This window comes from Argiope bruennichi, chromosome X2 (genome assembly GCF_947563725.1).
Source record: "Argiope bruennichi chromosome X2, qqArgBrue1.1, whole genome shotgun sequence".
Taxonomy (NCBI): Eukaryota; Metazoa; Arthropoda; class Arachnida; order Araneae; family Araneidae; genus Argiope; species Argiope bruennichi.
Genome location: NC_079163.1, coordinates 50142047 through 50160427, shown reverse-complemented (window position 1 = coordinate 50160427; position 18381 = coordinate 50142047). Strand labels below are relative to the sequence as shown.

The window sequence follows — 18381 nt, the reverse complement described above, 5'->3', positions numbered from 1 at the left end:
TTTTAAGCCGGTGAGGGAGCGTCTCTTGTTTTTTTAGTAGCGCCAACTAGGGCCAAGAGTACGACTTTGCTGCTCACGCATCACTCATTCGCTTGCACAACCCCTTTTATAGGAGAGCACATTCATACATCTCACAGGTGGAACAACGGGAAAACAACCATGCCCAAACCGGGACTCGAACGCAGGAAGCCCAGATCACGGGGAAGACCCGCTACCCCTATGCTAGGACGCCGGCTGAAATATTGTTAACAAGATAACAGACTGCCTGGGCGGGCGCATCTTCTAGTTAAAGATATTAATCCTGGGGAGGAAATCGATCTAATAAAGTTTATGTTTAAATCTTATAACGATGACATAATCTTGGTGTAAAGAAGATTTAACCAAACTTATATTAATAATCTAATTATCCATTGCGATTGCTGCGACAGTTATTGTCAAGTCTTCTTTCGTTCATAATTTTCATGATAACGATTACATTCATCAAAGATATTTATTTTTTAGTTTTACAAAAGTTAAATTAAGTTTGAAATACTTATCTGGGGATACTAAAGACTGTCGAGGATTAAAGCTGAATATTGTAATTAAATGAAACTTATATAATATAGTTTAAACCGCAAAGGAATCATCAGAAGATACTCTTCATAAGCTTCTTTGTAGATAATAACGATTCTAGGTTGGATTTTTGTGTGTGTGTGTGTGTGTGTGTGTGTGTGTGTGTGTGTGTGTGTGTGTGTGTGTGTGTGTGTGTGTGTGTGTGTGTGTGTGTGTGTGTGTGTGTGTGTGTGTGTGTGTGTGTGTGTGTGTGTGTGTGTGTGTGTGTGTGTGTGTGTGTATATTACTCATCATGTGTACTTTTATACCTCAAAAATGTGTACAAAGTAATTAGTTTCAAAAAGAAATGAAAGGCATTTGATGAACTATTTTATATTTCGAATAGAGTAACGAGGTCGATAAAGGATTAATAGAGAATTTTGGAAAATACTTTGAGATTAAAATAAAACAGATTTAATCCTTCATAATACCTAAAACCATTAATAGAAACCTATCCATTCTATATTTACTAAACCCCATTGACATTTAAGCATAAATAAATAATTACCAGGTACAAATGTTCAATTCATTAGTATATGCGCACTGACGAAACTTGGTAATACAAATAAATTTTATTTTCATCTCCTTTCTTTACAGGTGTGTTCTTGATTCCTTACCTGTTAATGTTAGTCTTCGGAGCTATGCCCTTATTTTATATGGAGTTGGTACTCGGACAGTACCATAGACAAGGTCCAATTAGTGTCTGGAAGTTTTGTCCATTGTTTAAAGGTAAGCGTTTTTTAACTACAAAAGATAAACATTTAGTAATCATTAAAAGGTTTAAGTCCTCTGAATTAATTATTATAAATATTAATTAGTTTGAACAATAACAGAAGGAATGATGATCTAATTCATGTTAATTTGATAACACTACGATAAATATAAGAAGGAAATGGCAATTAAATACATCTTAAAATATTTTAATATAAAGTTTTTTTATTTAAAATTATTTTTAAATTACCAAGAAGTCAAGCCAAGAATTACCAAGTAGGTTTTATGCTATCCTAATAAATATCTAGGATTCTAGATAATTATTGGCTCTTTCCTCAGCAAAAAAAATTATCAATTACTAACTCGTATAATTCTATTTTCATGACATTCTACTTTGCTTAGATATTAATTACTTATTTTCTAGAGAAGTTTATTATGATCAATGAAATCAATGAAATATTTTTAGTCAAAATAATATTGTGATGCCTTTAACTAACTCTTGATTGTATCTGTTAGAAGATTCTTAATATTTTTCAAAATTTAAATTTAATCGATTCAAAAGAAATAAAATAAGGCTCAGTTATTTTAAAAGAAATGCAAAACCTTAAATATGGCATTGAGATTTGAAATTTAATTGCAAATTGCAACCAATTATAATATGTTCATTTTTGAATGCACATATTAAGTTAGTTGAATATGCATAATATACTTACGTGATCGTAGAAATTTATTTTGGTTATTTAATCAGTTAATTTCAAATTAGTTCATATCTTAAAATTTTATTTAATTCTTAAAATTTATTTCAGTATATTTATTTTAATTATCACCCAGAAATCTGATTACGAATAATCTGCTTACAAAACCCATATAAAACATTACCGAAATAATGTGCTTACAATGCCCATATAAAACATCTGGGGAGGTGGATCTACAGAAAGAACCAACGAAAACGCATGTCGCTTCTAATCAACTGCGCCAGATAAAGGGTTAGTTACGAAATCCAAATACTATAAAAGAAGTAAAAATATAATGTATAATAAGTAAAATAAGGTAAATTTTGAAGATAAAGTATTTTCAATTTTAAGGATTGTTTATTTTCTTAATTTTTTTTATGATTTTCTTTAAGCTATGCCACAGAGATTTAATGTTTTTATGACGATTAGTTCTTCTTCTCCAGTATTTTGACTATATTTAAAATACATAAATTAAAGCTAATGTGTATATGCTTTGAACCTGACGAACGTTTAAGCCTAAAAAGTATATAAATTAAGCTTTCCTTTCTTCTTTCCAGGTGTTGGCTATTGTTGCGTATTAGTCTCCTGGTACGTGTCCTTCTACTATAATGTTATCATAGCCTGGACGTTGTACTACATGTTCATCTCCTTTTCTTCTGAATTACCCTGGATTCGATGCAACAACCCATGGAACACGGAACGATGCTGGGAAAGTAGAAACAGCAGCGGTTATATTATTGATGCGGCGACAGTCTTCAATAATTCAGCTTTTCGAGCTAACAGGACTTCACCAGCGCTGGAATTTTTTGAGTAGGTCTTTAAAATAATGTTATTTAATTGAATTTTTATATCCTGTAAAACGACCATAGATAAGAATCGTTTCAAACAAAGCGATGTTGTTTCCCTCACTTTTACCTTATAAATAGGAACTAATGCATTAATTAATTAGAGTAACCTTCAAATCAACTTGTTGCATTTATTTTTAAACACGTTGAATAAAGAGTTGAAACTTTTAAATAATTTATCATGAAGAACATATATTTTTAAGCTTTAATAAGTAAATTGATTTGATTTGCGAATTAATATGTTCTGAATAATGTATAAATATATCTTTAATAATTGTACTTTAAAAAAAAACACTCAATTGAAAAAAAATGTGAGTACCTGCTCAAGATAAGACACTATTGAACTATATTTGATCAATTGGTTCTGTATAAAATACTTGATTAATTGAAAATTATAGTTCGTTAATTTCTACTTATATGAAAAATGCCTGTAAGATAAAAAATAAATAATAACTAAAAAAATTTATTAAGTTCCTAATAATTTTTTAGTTATTATTTATTCTTTTATATTACTACTCTACAATTAATTACTCTACTTTAATAATACTACTCTTTCTAATTACAGAAAAACTATGATTCATAACCATTTTAAGGGTTTTACATTAAATATTCAATAATTGATATTAAAAACCTATGAAAAGTTAAGCAAAAAAAAAAAACTTTAAACTCTATCTATTATTAAATACATTTAAATGTAAGTATATAATTAAAGTATCACAACTGACGGAAAACATAAGTATGCATGTTTTTTTTATTACATTTTAACAAGTGAAATTAAAGAGTAGGATTTTTCTCATTTACTACTACATTGCAATATGTTTGAATCTACAGAATCGTAAAATTCATTGTTTCAATAAAAACCTAGAAAGGGCTTCCAAAACAAAGAATCCGAACGTTGAGTAGATAGTGCACAGGTCACTTGAGATTGTGAAAACTTTAAATACGGGTACTTATGCCAGATTCATTGATACCTGCAAGTAAAAATAATTTGAAAAAAAAATATCTTGTTTTTTAAAACATTTAAAAATTTTATAAAAATAACACATGTATAAAAAAATTTTTGTATTTAGCATTAATTATTTTCATTTTGCTTTCCTGTTCAAATTAACTTTTAAGATAATGAAATATATTATGATTTCTAAATGAGGTTGAGGAAATCTTATACATTCAAAACGACGTTGCGCGTGGAAACATTTTACCGTCCCTGGCATATTGATAAATCGAGTGATAATTTTATAATCTGATACCATCCGGACAAGAACTCGTATTTTATTTCTACATATCTGGAGCCCAAAACATTTTTAACTTGCCTTTGACACTCCAACACATAAATCATCAGAATCAAGCGATTCGCCTTAATTTCTTTGTAAAAATATTAAGAATCATAATATGAAATACTTTAATTTAAAGTAATTGAAATCAGATCTGCAATTCCGAGGTTCAAGCCTCATAAACGTCTGTAAAATTCACTGACATTTTGCCGCCTGAAGAATCAACTAATGCTTACATAATATATGACAAATTCGTTGATTCCTTAATTCATTGTGCGTTTTCCAATTTAACAAAGGAACAACACAGAATAATCCATGAAGAGTTATTTCAAAACCATTTGATTGCAAAAATTTCATACAGTTTCTTTAAATTTTTATTTCAATTAATTTCCTTCGTTGAAAATGCTTTGAGCCTCTCTAAATCATTTATTCAAATATCATAACTACAAAAATAAGACAATTAGAAGCCATGTTAGATCAGTTTGAATTAGTTTATTTCTCCCAGAATGATTAAAATATTTGCATCAGATTAATAATCACCATTTTTCTTACTATACATAGTTTAGCAAACAAAATAACGCTAATAAAATTCCTGTTTGAAATATTTTATCGGAGCTAAACTTTTTAAAAAAAACAAGGTGATGACGACCATCGTTAAGCTTTTATGCAACATTTCAGAAAGCCTTCAATTTTTAAAAATAAATTCAATAATATTAACTGTAATAAGAAATTCTAAAAGCCAACGGAAGTCTTGAAAAACATCAAGAAAGTTTAAAAAATAATTTACTATCCTAAATATCTCCATGAACAGAGCCTTCGAACCGGAAATAAGCGATCAATCAAATGTTAGCAACGAGATTTTTAGACTCGGTAGCTTTTAAATTCATCAATATCATTATTACTTGACACATCAATTTATTTTACCTGCACCCTATTAAAGATTTATTTTATTTTTGGTATATTAGAGTATGTTAACTTTCTCACTATAAATTAAAGTTCTCGAGGAAAAAGTTTATAAAGTTTGCTACTTGAGTACCAGTTAATAATTTTGCTAGAGCTCAACGCACCCAAGTGATTAAAAATTTATAAAATAAATTTGATGGCTAGTGAAAGTTGCAGAGTTTAGTTTCTCTGAATTTTAATACGAAGTAAATTTCTGCATATCAATGCAATCCAAATATTTTTTTTATCGAATTTAGTTTTTGTTTATAGTTATTATTTTTACATTTTTGTTATTACATTTAATGTGTAAAGAAGAAAACATCCAATGAAAAAATAGTTTTCCCATTGGATGCTTTAATAAATAGAAAGGTGTTAACTCCAAATAAAAATACGTTATTTATTTCTAGATATATTTTAATGAATATCAGAGCATCGTAGTAGTATTCTTTTTATACATTTAAATATTATAATATCAAACATATGGTTTAAAATACTGCTTTCATTTTTATTGCCTATATAACAATGAGGGGTTTTCAGCTGCATAATAACTATTATTTGTGTTTATATATTGGTTATGTACAATAATTACTGAGCTTTCCTATTTTTTTCAAACATTTGGTTAAAATGGGCAAACGATTTGGTGGTCTGTGATAGTGAAACATTTGGTAACAATTGAATGTCGATTTTGTTGCATATGACAACCGACACTTTCATTTAAAAACTTTTATTTTCGAAATTTATTTTTAATATGCCTGTAGTAAATAACTCGTTATCAATTTCAATAATTTTTGATTAAAATTTTGTATTTTCTGTAAATTCTCCATTCTTCGAAAGAAATTTTAATATGAAACTGAATTTTGTTGCAATTAATTCTTGGAGATCGAATACTAAAAATTATTAATGTTTCGCTCGTCATCCCTCTGGCCCGTGCAGTAATTACCTAGATATCAATATTCACTAATGGATAAAATGAAAATTAGATTCTGCAACCATTGTCCCAGAAGAATCTTCAATATGAAATGAGATTTATTGCGCTTAATTCATATCGACCGCTTGAGTAAAAATATTAATTTTTCCTCATGTAGGCCCTTTAATAAATATAAAAGTACCGTGATGTCAGTATTCAATAATTGAATACTGACATCCAGAAATGAAAACCAGATTCTGCGTCAGTTGTTCCTAAAGAAACCTCAACTGGAAATTGAATTTTGTTGCGCTTCAATTGATTGTTAATTTTAATATGTGGCTATCAATTAAAAAGATTGATGTTTTAAGTTTTGATGTTTTGGTACAATGTTTATTTATAAAATATTTATTTCGATGTATAAATTCTTCATTTCGAAAAAAAGGTAAATAATTCTAAACAATTAAACGAATAATTTAGAGGGTGAATGTTTAAACAATCATTTTTAAAACGGAACACTATTTAGTTTATCAAGGAATGAGAATCTTTCAATTCATCTCTTCACTTTATTTATTAGTGAAGCTTCAATTTACTTCGTACATTTTCATGAATTTTTCAGCCTATTATAAACCGTGAAATTGGAATTTTAAAGGATATAATGGCATAACGGAAATAAATATGAATAAACTGCAAATGAATTAGCGAAAATTATTTGTATAGAGTGCGATTCTTTATTCTAATCAAGTGTCAAGCTCTTTTCAAACTTTGCGCTTAGTTTTCTTACTGATCAATGCCACAGTAATTAAAGATGTTATCTAGTAAAAATAACGGAATATCCTCGACTTAGATAAATAATCATATTTTAGCCGTAAAGGAAGTGTAATATGTTTGTTTTTTTATTTTCTATTGTTATAAATTATTTACGTAATAAAGGAAATATGCTCGAGCTAGCTTGTAGTTCTCGGACACAAAAATTTTAAAAGCAAACTCTTAAGAAACATAAGTAAAATGATTTTCCACATGAGTCCTTAAAAATGTAGATTCTACAACGAGCATACTAGTAGATATTTTAAATAGATATTGCTATTTTCAACATGAAAAAATGCATCAAATATTCCAACTTATTTCAATATGGAAATACCATTTGTTACATTATGATATATTCTTAATTATCATCGTTTCAAATCTATACAAGGATTATTGGAGAGAATTAATTCAGTTTAGTCAGATCCTGTTTCAAAGCTATATGAGGGCCATATCAGGAGCGATACCGTAATTTTGAGCCTAAGTTAGATGACAAGAATGACATACAACACGAAACATCATCTCTAAACCATACTAAAGGAAGGACGCTTGATTCTCGGTAGTTTTAACACGTACCAGCTCCGTATGCATAGACGATCCTTCAGAATATTGGTCGAGTTCGTGATACTGAGGTTACGTAGCCGAGATACTGCCCCAGGCCACTACAGTCTCACTACTGAAAAAAATGAGAACCGATAATGTTTTGCTGCTATTGCAAGTGACAAGTTATAAATAGGAGCTGAGAATGCGTTCTCTAGATTCCATTACAAATCTAAGTTAAAATCTTTAAGTTTTCACTCACAAGAAAGTGCTCTAGGCCTCACAAGGTTCGGGAAATCAAAATTTGACCTTGGAACTTACTAGTAGCGAAACATAGGTATTGAAATTGAAACTGCCATCATTTGTCAAACAAGTCATATTCTGGCTTCCGCATGCAATCTTTCTCCTCCTATTTCAATACGAAATTTCCTTCTAGTTTTTACTCTATTTCTAGAAAAGATTTATTAGATTACATATAAACTGCTAGATTCAATATGCAGCGCATTTGTTTCCACTGACATAACTAGAGTTTAGCTCTCATAATTTTTTGACTTAATTTAGCTACAGATGATTTTTCGTGCTCATAATAATTTCTTAATTCACATGCTGCTTAGTGGGCTAAAGCAATGAGTTTACTAATGAATATAAGGAGAGAAGTTAGAAATTATGTACTCAGTCTGCGTCCTTAACAAGCATTATTTAAAAACTTATAAACAGATTTGCATTCCAGATACAAAATTGTCGATCAGTTGAGCTGTCAACTAGAAATTTATGCTGGCTTTCTTTAAAGTTAAACTCAAATCTGAGTATCCTACTCTGCAACTCATTCAAAGCAACTTACTTATATATCAAAACTAAATCGGACTTCTATCTTAAGGGCTATTTAGGTACATCTAGATGTCTTTGACCAATAGAAGCTACCACGCTTTCACTTCATCATGAACCCTTGACACATAGATATAATTAAGCGTCACAGACAACTACTCCGACCCACCAAAAGGCAAATGACGAAAACGAAAACTCCAAATGACTGAAACACCGTGAAAACATAGAGGAGAATTATGGGTGAATTCCAAAGGCCATCAGCGACCACGGTATAAACTCTCCCATAAGAAGCGCGTTCCTTCATTAGTAAGGAGAAGTCCACCTGAATCTATTTCTGTACCCACCGGGCTGGTGAGAACCAACGACCTTCTCATTTCGGTATCCTAGGTGTCCCCGAGAAGTACACCTGACTAGGTATTCTAGGCCAAGTGAGATTAGAATCATCACAATTTCTTTAACGATTAAAAAGACAACAAATAACAAAAAAGATGTGTCATTAAATGCAATTAAACACATTTTAATTTAGTGTTTTCATAATTCAAATAAAGTATAAAGTGAGACTTTATACTCGTGTGCGTCGTTACACTTGAATTGTACGCTATCCTGAACTTAATAATGTAAAGTTCTACCATCAAATACCTTAAGATACCAATACTTAAAATACATCTATTTCACTTATCATCAGTCATAATTGCTGCTCTTCTGTATATTTTTAACTGATTTGTCATTCATTATTGATTGATTCCTTCATTCATCATAAAGGCTGCAGTGTTAATCAAATATTCTCGGCAATAAAAAATTCCTAAAATCAAATTTGATTCTCAAAAGTTATCAAATCCGTTTTCCAAATTCATATTCCAACGTATGAAAATACGTATCTTATCAATTTTCGAGCATTATTTAAAATTTTGTATTGTTTTCTTTTCTATATCTACAATGAGATTGTTTTTAATATTGTTTATGATGTTTTTAAATATATACTACTTTACTAATCTAATAATATTGAGGTCATGAAATAATAGTCATGAAAAAGGGGACAGTTACTCATTTCAAGATATTTATATATGAAATGTCAATAAAATGCTAAAAACTTATCCCTTTTTTGAAATTTCTGATTTAACAAGGGATATAATGTAAGACAAAGTTCGTTGATATTTTCATCTTAATAGAGGGTGCATCATAAACTTGTGCAAACTTCAAAAAATCATGAAAAAATAATGCTAAAAAGAATTGCGATTTACAGAAATATTGTTGTATTAAGTGTTTTGGGAAATTTGGCAGCTGAGACATCAACGGGGAATAGCAGAATATGTGAAGCTGAGAAAGTAACGAGGATTCCGGAAATATCAATCCGACACACTCTGCAGGGAATCTTGAAACTGCATGCGTACAAGATACAGGCACTTCACCAATTATTACCAATAGATTCCGATGAAAGACAACCCTTTGCAACATCGGTGCTTACAGAAATAGAACGTGACCCACAATGGTTGCTGGACATTATATAGACAGATGAAGGCAACATTTCCTTACATGGAGACGTCAATACACAAAACGGTTGTATATGGGCGGCATCAAACCCTCGTGAGTACACGACCAAACCTCTACTTTCTCTGCTTATGACTGTTTGGTGTACTTTCCCTGTCTCCTTCATTCTGGGCTCTCGATTTCGAAGAGCTTTGTCCAGTATTCGTATGAAAAACTTGTTCCGTCACTGCAGAACGGTATCTTAAGTTTTTGCGAGACCACATTGTGCCTTCTTTGCAGTAAAGACGCGTTACCTGTCGTCACCTACATTGAGGATGGTGCCCCGTCTCACATTGTTCGTTCCGTCAAGATGTTCCTCTTAGACACATTTACTGAGGACCGAGTAATAAGCCGAGGATGTAAGATTAAGAGGCCCTTACGATCTCCAAACCGTACTCCAGTGGACTTTTGGTTATGGAAATAGTTAAGTCTCGTGTCTACCTGGGCTCTCTAGCCATTTTGGTGGAATTGAAAGATACCATTCAAAGGGTCATTTGTGCCATCGATGCTACACTCATGCTACACCCTCATAATAAGCGTAGTTACGTGTCTTATTTGTTTAATACTTTGTGGTGTCAGTCATTCTGAACATCTCTTACTTTATAATAAAATACGCGGTGTTAAGTTACCGTCCTCTATATTCCTGATTTACATAAACTATGTCAGTTTGAGGGGTAAGCATCTATTGGTCATTTTAATGGGAAAAAATCCAAATACCCCATGAACATATTCCCTGCAAACTTCAATTTTTTTTCGAGCATTAATTTTTAACTGTGTTTATTTGAAGCTTGCACGAATTTAGGGCGAATCCTGTATTTAAATCTCATCTAATTTAACCAAGTGTTTGAGCACTTTTTCTTCGTCTATTTTGCCATTTCTGATAAAAATTTTAGGTAGAAAGTTAAAAGATCTGCGAGAAAAATAGAATGTTTCTTTTTAGCTCCGCATTAATAGAAACTTCAACAAAACTCCGTAAAAAGGCGGAAAAATAACAAAAGGGTAAACAATTCTTATTATTTCTTTAAGACTCATTACTGGATGAAGTGTCCTTATTAACTTAGAGAAATGTCTAGAACTCCTCTTGTTCAGGCGTTTCTAAACAACATTCCAGGGAAGGAAGACTTTTCAATTTCCTATTCAATCTAAATTGGGAACTTGTTAATTTCCTTTCTAGGATCCTCTAAGTTCATCCTATGTCAACACATTTATCTTCATAACTTGTTTTTGTTTTACTTCAACGTACATCTTTTGTGGGGGGGAATTCTTATTTCTGGGTTGACAAGCTGGATAGATAGGTCAAGGAAAATGTTCTTTCATGGCCAAAAATTTATATTTTTAGAAATTTTATCTTAATTTTTTCATAGTATCGTGTTGAAATTTAACTTTTTTTTTAACTTAGGAAGTCAAATGTCATTTCTTAAATTTCTGTAGAATGTAGTGAATGTTTTCCCCCTATTTTGGAAAATTTTAACAAATTTACTTTTTTATAAATTGTCTAATTTAGTTATGAATTATTAAGTGAACAAAAATAGAATTTAACTGATAGATAAACTGACATATACCTATATGCCTATGCCTATGCTTAGTAGAATAGGATTTAAAAATTATAAAACAAAATTAAATATCGCCCTTTTGTCAGTCAGAAATATTTTACTTTTAATTATGAATGTGTTAACTGCTTTTCTGTATATTCATTTGTGAAAATTGTGTATTTGAAAGAGAAAACTTTTTAAGATAAAAATTAAAGAAATTGTCAAATATCTTTATAACAGCTACTATAATTCGACAATAAAGAGGGACAAAGAATTTTTATGACTAATATTAATTTCTATTTATTAAGTACAAAGAAATAGTTAATGATTCTTTAAATAATATCATTGAAAAATTATTGTTTTGATCCAATTATGCTATCAATTTCACATTTTTCAAAAATATGTACTAAAAATATGTTTTCAAAAATATGTATGCAGATACACATATCTGCATAGGTAGACTTATTTCATAATAAATGTTTACGTTTAAAATAGTTTTAATTTAAATATTCAATTAGCTCTTTACCTCATGCATAAAATAAATTATAAAAAATAGAGGAAACCGGGAAAATTTTTAATTTAAAATAAATGGAAGGATTTCAGTATTCTAGTGCTTCTGTTACTTAAAAGTGGTCACTAAGTTTATTATATGATTTCTTTAAGAATGAAAATAAATTTAAAAAAATTACTTCAAACCTATTGTAGCAATTCATTATCTCAGAATACTTTTTGAAAAAAAATTGCTTTTGAACAATATACTTTATAAGACTATGAAAATTCAATTAAACCATATTAAATAAAGAATTTGTTTCACTTTATTTAAGAAAAATTACTATATTCAGTTATTTTTATCTTTTTCATTAAATAAACCAATTGAAGTTATAATAATAAAAATAGCAGAAATTACCGTTACGCATCCAGATTTCAAAATATCTTCAACTCATTCATGCAATTACAAATGTTTGCATTACTTTTAAAATCAATAGGGCTAGACTGAGTGCTTTTTTATGTCTTTCAATATTTTTTTTTCGAAATTGTCTTTGTTGAAATTCAAAAGTCCGTAATACATCAATTTCTATAATGATTTTACACATGTTATTCATTTTATTTCTGATATTTTTATCATGCTAATTTTGTTCTATCAATGTTCATTCAAGTGAATGGAAATACAAATATTTCCTTTACAGAAAAACTCCTAATATTAATTAAAATTTATTTCGCCACTACATTTTGCATGCTGAAATGCTTGGCTTTATGGTTTGGCTTTAAATTAAAAACCTTTGAAAGGTAGGTGAGTAGGTTTTCTACGTTTATATTTAAATTGGTTTAATTAGCTTTCTCAAAAAAAATGTCCGTTTAGAATTTTAAATCAAAAATAGCTTTTATTGAAGTTTGACTGCGTCGATATCTGCGCAATGTAAGTAAAATTTTCAAAAACCCGTTTATAAATGCATAGGGATTAAAATTATTTACATTAAACTATACTCATATAAGTTTTTAAAAATATTACACATTTGCTGCTTGTAAATATAATAAATAATAAATTTAAAAGCTTATTGAAATGTTTAATTTGTCATTAACTGCCAATAATTGTATCAATGCATTCATTGCCCCTTATAAACATTTTTAAAAAAATCGGGAGAATACATAAAAACACATTAAAATCAAATAAGTAGCTAATGAGTACGGCTTAATTTCGTAAGAGGATGAGTAACGCTTCGATCCATCAACTTATATATCCATCTATTGATAATGTAAGAGATATCCACAAAATATCCGCAATGTAAAGGAACACTGCCGACGTGGGTCAAAGTCCTCTTGTGTTGTATAGAAATTGGGAGATTGGGGTACTGTTTCAAATATTTTCTCCTCATTTGATTATATTTCAAAACAACGATGCCGATTCTGAATTATAGTGGTATAGCTTCTACGTGGAACAGTAATTTAGTTAATAAAATTCCTTTGTTTGCTTTATCATTATAAAAGTAGTAAGTTGTGGTTTCAGTTGTTGTGATTAGATACATAAAAATTGCAATAATCTGAAAAGGCAGATTTTTTCAAAGCGGAATTTGAAATTGAGACTGCTGCTCTTGGTTCATTATTTCGAACATCAATGATGAAAAGGCTGTAGCCAAATACTTCTATGACTTTATGAATAACATTGCTTTATGAACAATTGTCTAGAGGAATTCCTTATAATTTGATTAAGTAATTAGTTTCTGTTTTGTTTCATAAATGAGTCAGAATGAAGAATTGTACATTTTTCAAGTCAGCAGTTCGAAGACAGGTTTCCATCTAACTTTTAATTAAGGCGCAATAAAATTAAAATATCCATTCCATGCTAAACTTTTTATGATCTAAGAATAGAATGGAAATACTTACATTATCTGTCATTGGCAGTTACATCATTTCGATCGTTTCCTTCTGCTATACTGTCGGCATACGTAGTTCAACAAGATGTCAAATATTGTATTCCATCTTCCATCCATTCCAGATGATAAATCTTGTATCTTGTAAAACTCCATAGCATGTTTACAGGTAGAAAACATTTTAAAAAGTTATAAAAATAGATAATCAACTTATTTTGAAGCAGAATTAAATTAAAAAATGTATGCTATAGCATTTATATCACTTTGAATTTCACGGAAAACGAATGCTATAGCATTTATGTCATTTTGAATCTCACGGAAAACGAAAGCTATAGCATTCAATACCGTGAACGTTTTAAAATTTCCTCTCTAATAATAGCGTTGCTTTACAAGAGGTCTATGGCATGTCTCAGTTTTGGGACCAGATTTTATGAAAGAATCACTTAGTTTACTTACCTGGTACCAGCTCATATGTTGAAGGTCGGACGTCTAACCGCTGATGTACAGATTTGAAGAAGGGATGTCGGCTCATTTGTCATTCTTGTTATCTGATCATGGCTCAAAAATATGTGGAACAATGCTCGTATAGCTTCAAAATGGGACTGTAATTTAATAAACTTTCTCCTTTTAATTGAAGCTTTAGTATATTAAATTAGTATATCGAGCCTTTTCTGAACTCAGGATAAGATCCTTCATGATTCTCTCATTCCGACATTATTCGTGTATGAAATTTAACTTTTTAAACTTCTCTTGATATTTGTATGTCATTGAGTTGCTAATACCAAAATATCATTTAAAAACATCATAGATACTTCGATTTACAGTTCCGAGTTCTTTTAATATTTTAACAATCTGATGGCTTTCTTTACTTAAATAAAAATGAAAAGAGATGAACTACCATTACCATTTTCATCTTGCATACATTATACGTAATCTTTTAAGATAAAATTTGAAATAAAACAGACTAAATAATTCACGCTAAAATTTCTATGTTACAGCATATCCTATATACTTGATGCGGGGATATATAAGCACATTAAGTAATTGCTTATCAACAAATAGTTTGCAATAATTACCAGAGCATTAAAACACAATGAACAAAAATCTAAATCTGTTTTAAATTATTTGAAATTTTTAGATTTCAGAGCAATCAACAGCCTACAGCCAAGTATTATTTGTCAGCAAAATGTAGTGCAAATTAAACCAATATTTAAATCAAAGTTTAACTTATTCGATTACATCAGACCTCAAAGGGGAAATTTCCCTCGAATAAACGATTCGAACCTCTCGTATCGGTAAATAATGTGACGCGTTTTCATTTGATTAATTAGAAACATTATGTGACTTTGCATAGCTTAATTAGCTAATAGTATTGGTGAAGTTTCCTTGGAAGTAAGTAGTTCTTCTTTCTTAATCTTTTAGTCGTGCAGTCTTGGAAATTCACCAGAGTAACGGTATGGGGGACTTGGGGTCCCCCAAATGGCAGCTCGTCGTCTGTGTTTTGGTCGCCTTTGTTATCCTCTACATTGCACTCTTCAGAGGAGTCAAGTCACTTGGAAAGGTAAGCATTGCATGTTTTTATTGTACGAAATAATTTCATGTAGATTCGCATTAGTGCAAAATATAAAATCTCTTTTTCTGTGTGTGTGCTTGTAAAGTTTCAAATACGAAAATAATTTCTTTCATTCTTAAAGTGAATACTCAATTGTCATTCTATTCTTGTATTCCAAGAACTGAACATTATTTTTTCTTTCTCTTAATCTTACAGTTCGTTGCAATATTTTCACAGACAATGCAATCCTTCTCTTTTTTATTTTTTATTACATAGTTAAAATTTTAATAAATTCCACCTATATCTATACTAAAAGCGAAAAGCAGTACTTGAACTCTAAAATTGAAAGTGTAGTGTTAAACTGTTAAAATGTAAAACAAAATTACATGCTCTAACAAAAGGATGAAAGAAATTTTGATGGCTTAAGGAATGTTTTCTAGTTATTCTATTTACAGCGTAAAAAAAAACTAGAAGAGAAGAAATATTTTGTCTTCAGTTTAAATTTTACCCTTAGGAGTCTAGGCACCGGAATTTTTCCTTTAAAATTAAATCTGAATGTTTCACAGGGCAAGAAACTTCCATATGTGCATTAAACCACGAAAATCATTTTGGAATTTCACTATTTTTTCAACGCGTAACCATAAAAAATCATAATCAATAACATAAAAAATCGTATCATTACTCATAGACAGGCATATCATAGTCATAGGAGATATATTTACTTTAATTAATGATATATTTATAGTTTACACAGTGAATGTAATTACATGCTTATGAAAAAGAAGCATAATGATTATTTGATTCATTTGCCTTTCACAGAAATTTATTTCTTTGCATTGTTAATCATTTTCATATTTTAAAGAAAATATCTACAAAATTACTACTTTTTCATGGTACTTACAATAATGACACAAATTTAGGTCTTGACTCTAAAGAAAGTGCAATTTACTTACAACTACTAATGTTTAATATTTTTTCGTTCTCCTTTGTTAAACCCGTAGCTTCAGAATAACAGTTTTTTCCCTTCACACTTTGCATTTCACAAACACAATACACTTATTTATAAATTATTTGAATAAGTTAGTAAAGTTATTTGAATTTCTAAATGTAATAGCAAGCCCTTCTTTGAAAGGATTTGCCACATTGTTTTTTTTTAATTCTTTCAATTCCCATTAAAGAAATAATTACTTCTTTTTTATTATTTGCAGGTTGTATGGTTTACGGCTATTGCCCCGTACGTGATCCTAACAATATTGCTCATACGAGGTCTGCTACTTCCTGGAGCTGTCCAAGGTGTTCAGTATTATCTCCGCCCAGATTTACACAAGCTTCTGGATACGCAGGTTAATACAATTGTTTAATATATTCCTATTGTAAAAATTATCTCTTTTAACTGCTTTAATGTTTCAAATTTGCAACTGCGGTTTTTACCTCTAGAAGAAAGCAGAAAGTAAAATTTATTATTACTTTTCTGTTTGCTAACAGAAATATTTAAACAGGACATACTAATAGTCTATTTAGTGTTATAATGAAATGAACTTTTTTAGCATTTCAAGCAGTGCAATTATTGATGGAGATTCTGGAATTATTGCTTCTAGTATATTGAATATTCAAAGGGTTTCGATACACTTTTTATATAAAACAGATGTTCTAAAACAGATCAAATTTTCATAATAACTTATAGGTAAACAGGCATGCGTATTAGAATCCATTATGTGAAGAGTAAAATTATACCGTAAATATTTCAATGAAAGCAAAAACAGAATTAGGATGGAGTTGCATACTATACATCTCTATTCTAACGCACAGGTATCCTGAGGCATTTAAGGCATGGGGCAATAATGGAAACCAGTCAGCAGAGCTTTTTGTTTGTTTGTTTGTTTATTTTGGGAAAGAAGTCCAAACAGGTGTATCTTCTATCTTGAACTGTTTATGCCTTTGCACCAAAAACTTTCTGAAACAAGATCTTTCACAATTAATGACGAGAATACAAACTGATTGTGAAATATCCAGTTTAATATAATTTTCGGCTCAAACGTGTGAATATTTCAGCATTAAATCTGTTTGGGAACCATTTACACTGGAAAAGAAATACTAGTCGTTGGTTTTAGTTAACTGCTGAACTAAATTCATTTCTTCCATCTCAACATAACCTTGCAATTCTATCTTAATCTGTTTCTGAGTGGAATCATTTTTGCTAAATTACCCATTTACTTTTGACCTAATAACGTCCTCTAAGATGTACACATTTTGTTTCAGCCTATTTCTGAAAAATTTATAGTGTGGTTATTTTCTGAAAAATTTATTTGTTTCCTTATGTCTTCCTAATCTTCAAAGTATATTGGAAACAATTTTGAATCATCCTTTATGCAGGTTTCCCTCTTAACATCTAAACGGTCATAGCTTAGGACATAAAGTTGGTGTCCAGGTATAGTTAGTTAAAAGGCGATGCACTACTCGATGAGATAACTTACAACGTCATCTATCGGCAAATATTGGAATTAGCGGTCTGGTTTCTTAAACGGTAAAAGATACGAAGAAAAAGTCAATTAGAGAGAACACCCCTGATTTAGCAGGAAGAGATACCTTATGTATATTAATACTCAAAGCAGAATTCAAAAAATGAACATTTGTTTGGTCACGATTTCGAAAATTGCCATCTCTTGTTGAATGTATACAGTGACTAAAATAAAACGTTTTGAGTATTATAAATAAATAGTTCTGAAGGAAGTGTCTTAATTTCTTTCTTCGACTATTTAAGACATGACAATAAGACAGCTGATTCCAAAATTTTCCTATAGATGGCATTGTAAGTTGTCTCATCAAGTAACGCATAGCCTTTTTACTATACCTAGACACAAATTTTATGACCTAAACTGTCACCGTTTAGAACTTAAGGAAGGTGTAACGGATATAAGTGAACGTTCTGTAATATTTAACTGCTTTCACTAATATTTCAATCCTATTATGGCACAGACATGATTTTCCTATCCAGAAAGGGGCAAGGTTTCCATTTTAACAGAACAATAATTATGTACAGCTTTTATTTATTTGGACATGGAATTAATTTTTTTGTTCTTCGAAGAAAAGAATATATTAATTCTATTTTAGAGATGGTAGAAAACGGTGGTAATTCAGCATATATATATATATATATATATATATATATATATATATATATATATATATATATATATATATATATATATATATATATATATATATATATATATA

General features: G+C 29.9%; 1 protein-coding gene across 1 annotated transcript in view; it reads left to right on the top strand.

Moving 5' to 3' along the window:
- Window positions 1-18381, top strand: part of LOC129960508 (sodium-dependent dopamine transporter-like) — a 172377-nt gene that overhangs the window by 117038 nt on the left and 36958 nt on the right. Inside the window, exons 4-7 of the mRNA XM_056073984.1 lie at window positions 1189-1320; window positions 2594-2846; window positions 15018-15156; window positions 16356-16490. Of these exons, the coding sequence (XP_055929959.1) occupies window positions 1189-1320; window positions 2594-2846; window positions 15018-15156; window positions 16356-16490 (659 nt within the window). The remainder of the gene's footprint in view (window positions 1-1188; window positions 1321-2593; window positions 2847-15017; window positions 15157-16355; window positions 16491-18381) is intronic.